The sequence below is a fragment of the Lactuca virosa genome, chromosome 3 (genome assembly GCF_052849685.1).
Source record: "Lactuca virosa cultivar CGN04683 chromosome 3, Lactuca_virosa_CGN04683_v6, whole genome shotgun sequence".
In the NCBI taxonomy this organism is placed as follows: Eukaryota; Viridiplantae; Streptophyta; class Magnoliopsida; order Asterales; family Asteraceae; genus Lactuca; species Lactuca virosa.
The window spans coordinates 143,592,381-143,595,979 of record NC_136428.1 but is presented as its reverse complement, the minus strand read 5'-3'; the positions used below and the strand labels follow the sequence as shown (position 1 = coordinate 143,595,979).

The following is a 3,599-nucleotide window of genomic DNA, read 5'->3' as shown; positions in this document are numbered from 1 at the left end:
ATTCAGGTAGGGATTGTATTGCCTTGGCGATGTTGCACCATGTTCCATTTGCTGATTTTTTTGCTATTGTTATAACTGGTCTCTTGTTCAAGTTGTGAATTGAGATTATAAATTCCTTCCATAAACACATATCTCCTGTTTTTATTTTCCACCACCATTTTTTTAATAAAGCAATATTCTGCACCTTCAACGTCCCAACACCTAGACCTCCATCAGATTTGGCAGCAACCACTTTTGGCCATGATACCCAATGAATTTTGGATTTGGGATCATCACCTCCCCATAAAAACATTCGTCTCGGTTTTTCTAAGTCTTCAATGATCCATTTGGGTGCTTTAAACAAGGACATATAGTACGTGGGGAGACTATTTAGAACGGGCTTGATTAACATGAGGCGTCCACCAAAAGATAATGTTTTTACCTTCCACACGAAGAGTTGACATTGAAATTTATCAATTATCGGTCTCCAATATTTCTTTAATGCCATATTTTTCCTACGGGCACACCAACATATGTAAATGGAAAAGAGCTTTGGAGAAAACCTAGAATTCGTGATTGCTGAGTAAGGTCTGAGTCCTCAACACCAATCCCAAAAAGTCTCGACTTCTGGAAATTAACTTTCAGTCCAGAACTTATATGAAAGAATTTTAAAATCCTAGCCAAATTCTTAATCGATGAATTATCCAATTTGCCCACAAAGATCGCATCATCTGCGTAAAACAGATGCAAGACAGTTGGACCATTATTAGGTAGTGTAATACCTGAGATGAAATATTGTTCCCGTGCACTTTTTATTACTTGATTTAATCCCTCCATGGGAATTATGAATAAGAATGAAGACAATGGGTCCCCTTGCCTCACCCCTTTTGTGATTTCAAATTCCTCAGTCGGTGATCCGTTTGACCAGAACCGATGTGCGCGAAGACGAGAGACAAACATGTATCCACTTCCGCCACTTAATGCTAAACCCCATTTATGCCATTATGGAATCCAAGTATACCCTGTTTATGGAATCAAAAGCCTTTTAGAAATCAACCTTGTTCATTAATAGCTTTTCTTTTGATTTTTTGGCTCATGAGTGTATTTCGTTGATTATCAGTTGTCCCTCTAATATATGTCTCTCCTCAATGTACGCAGATTGCACCTCTTCCACTATTGTACCAACCACCCTTTTCAATCTACCAGCTAGGATTTTGGCCACGATTTTGTACATGCATCCTATGAGGTTGATCGGTCTATAATCTCCAAGCAACATGGGGTCCTTCATCTTTGGTATTAGGGTGATAAAAGATGCATTACATCCAAATGCAAACTTCTTCTGCCTCTCAAAGTATAACACAAACCGGGTAATGTCATTCTGTATCAAATCCCAGTTATGTTTCAAATTCTTGAAAGTGTAACCATCAGGGCCCGTCGATTTATCACCACCACAACTCCAAATAGGTGCCTTGATCTCATCAATTGTGATTTAAGCATCTAATAACCCACAATCGACATGCATAAGTTTTTTGAAACCATTACTGATCAATTTCGGTCGATTTGGCCATTTGTCTTTGAATTTATTGGCGAAGAAATCATGTACCTCCTTCTTGATATCAGACGGCTCAGTATTCCAATCACCATTTATAATTAATCCGTACAAACGATTTTTCCTATTTTTTCTTTTCACTGCCCCATGGAAGAATTGTGAGTTCTCATCACCGTCTATGAGACACCGAATTTTGGCTTTTTGTTGGAGATCTTGCTTGGCAAATTTTTCCATTTCGTAAATTTTTCGCTTGTGATCTCTTCGTGTATTGATTTCATCCTCCGACAGTCTTCTTGATTCAGCCATAGTCTCCAATTCCTCCGCCTCCTGTTTTACTTGATTTAGTAATTTGGATTTTTCCTCGGACTCCAAGTTACGCCACTTGCCAATTGCCTTCCTAAAAAATTTGAGTTTTGCCTTTAGAAACATATCAGGGATCCCAAAACCTTTAAATGCTTTCCAAGCCTGGGTAAAAGCAGTGTCGAAGCCATCTCTTTGCAGCCATGAGTTGAAGAAGCGGAATGGTGGTGGTCCAAAGTCTTGATTGGTTGGTTTGAAAACAATTGGCGATTGATCAGAGTACTCGCGAGGTAAAACAATTACGGTGGTAAGGGATTGTTGTGTGATGAAATTTGAGCACACGAGGAATCGATCCAATTTACTCAGTTTCATCCCATCATCACGCAAATAAGTGAATTTCTTGCCACCTGAGTTGAATTCTTGGAGTCTTGCTCGTGCAATGAACTTGTTAAAATCCTTGGCGGTGGTGCGACAAAACCTTGAGTTAAATCTTTCATGTTCATATCTAACCGCATTAAAATCCCCCATGAAAATCCAAATACCATCTATGCTTCGTTTTAAGTCCAATAGTTCAATCCATAATTTTCTCTTATCAGATATTGATTGGGGACCATAGACATTAACAAATGTTGTAGTACTAGAAACGCCATTCCAATTCCCCGATACAGCTAAAAAATGCCTTGAAGAAGAAGTATGAGTTTTAACAAAGATTAGCGGATCCCACATAAATACAATTCCGCCTGATCTTCCAATTGGGTCAACGAAGTCTACTTGGAAATCTTCATTCCCCTATGCTCCAGCGAAATCAATATTATGTGAGTCTTCTACCCACGTTTCTTGTAATCCAATGAAATCTACTTTTTGTGAATTTTTAAGCTTTCGGATCCGGTTAATTTTGTGTGGATCACCACACCCTCTGATATTTAGGCATAAGCAATTCATTGAGGGTTTTTGTTGACACCATCTCCATTACCAACCACATCCAAAACAACTGGATCTTCATTGTCCACTTGAAAGCCCACTTTTTGCCCAATGTGAAGCACGATGGAGATTTCGTTGCAAGAAATGTCATCACAACACGAATCTGATACACGAGTGACGGTGTTTGTAGAGGCACAACAATTTAAATCTGGAATCGGAGCCGATGCCAGGAATTTTTGCACCTGTGTGGCCGTCGATATAGGTAACCGAGGCCAATTTTCGAAATCCAAGGATCTTTGCACTGGTTCTATAAATTCACGGAGGGATAGGTTAAAAATCCTTCAACACTTGTCGTTGGATTCACCTTTACCAAATAACGGGGACAATTGGGCCATTGGAGCCTCCTCGGGTGAACTGGGCAATTCATCACCACCCGGTAATGGGATATTTAAACTGGGCTCATCATATGCAGTTGGATTGGTCTCAACATGTATATTTGTCATGGGCACCACCAATTGATTCGTGTCTTCACGTTGCATATTTGGGGTGTAGCACCTAGTTCCTGGTATGTATTTTATTTAAGTATTGTGCATTTTTGGCCTGGGACTCGGCAAGTTGAAGGCCCAACTTGTCGAGTAGAAGCGGATTGGATACGAGATTTAAATGACGGACTCGTCGAGTCGGCCTCCAGACTCGACGAGTAGACTCTGACTGGACAAAACCCTAATCTAAGGGTTTGCACCCTATTTAAGCATCTCATTCAGCCACCCTTCGTCCCTATTGCTTCCAGAAACCCCCCATAGCAAACCCTAACTGTGTGTGTGAAGATCTAAAGGCATTTGTGGTGATT

At 40.2% G+C, this 3,599-nt stretch overlaps 1 protein-coding gene across 1 annotated transcript; it reads right to left on the bottom strand.

The window, feature by feature from the left end:
• Positions 1 to 1,468: 1,468 nt before the first annotated feature.
• Positions 1,469 to 2,554, bottom strand: LOC145164136 (uncharacterized). Its single transcript, XM_079082861.1, has one exon. The coding sequence runs from the start codon at positions 2,552 to 2,554 to the stop codon at positions 1,469 to 1,471; it is 1,086 nt and encodes a 361-aa protein (XP_078938987.1).
• Positions 2,555 to 3,599: the final 1,045 nt, after the last annotated feature.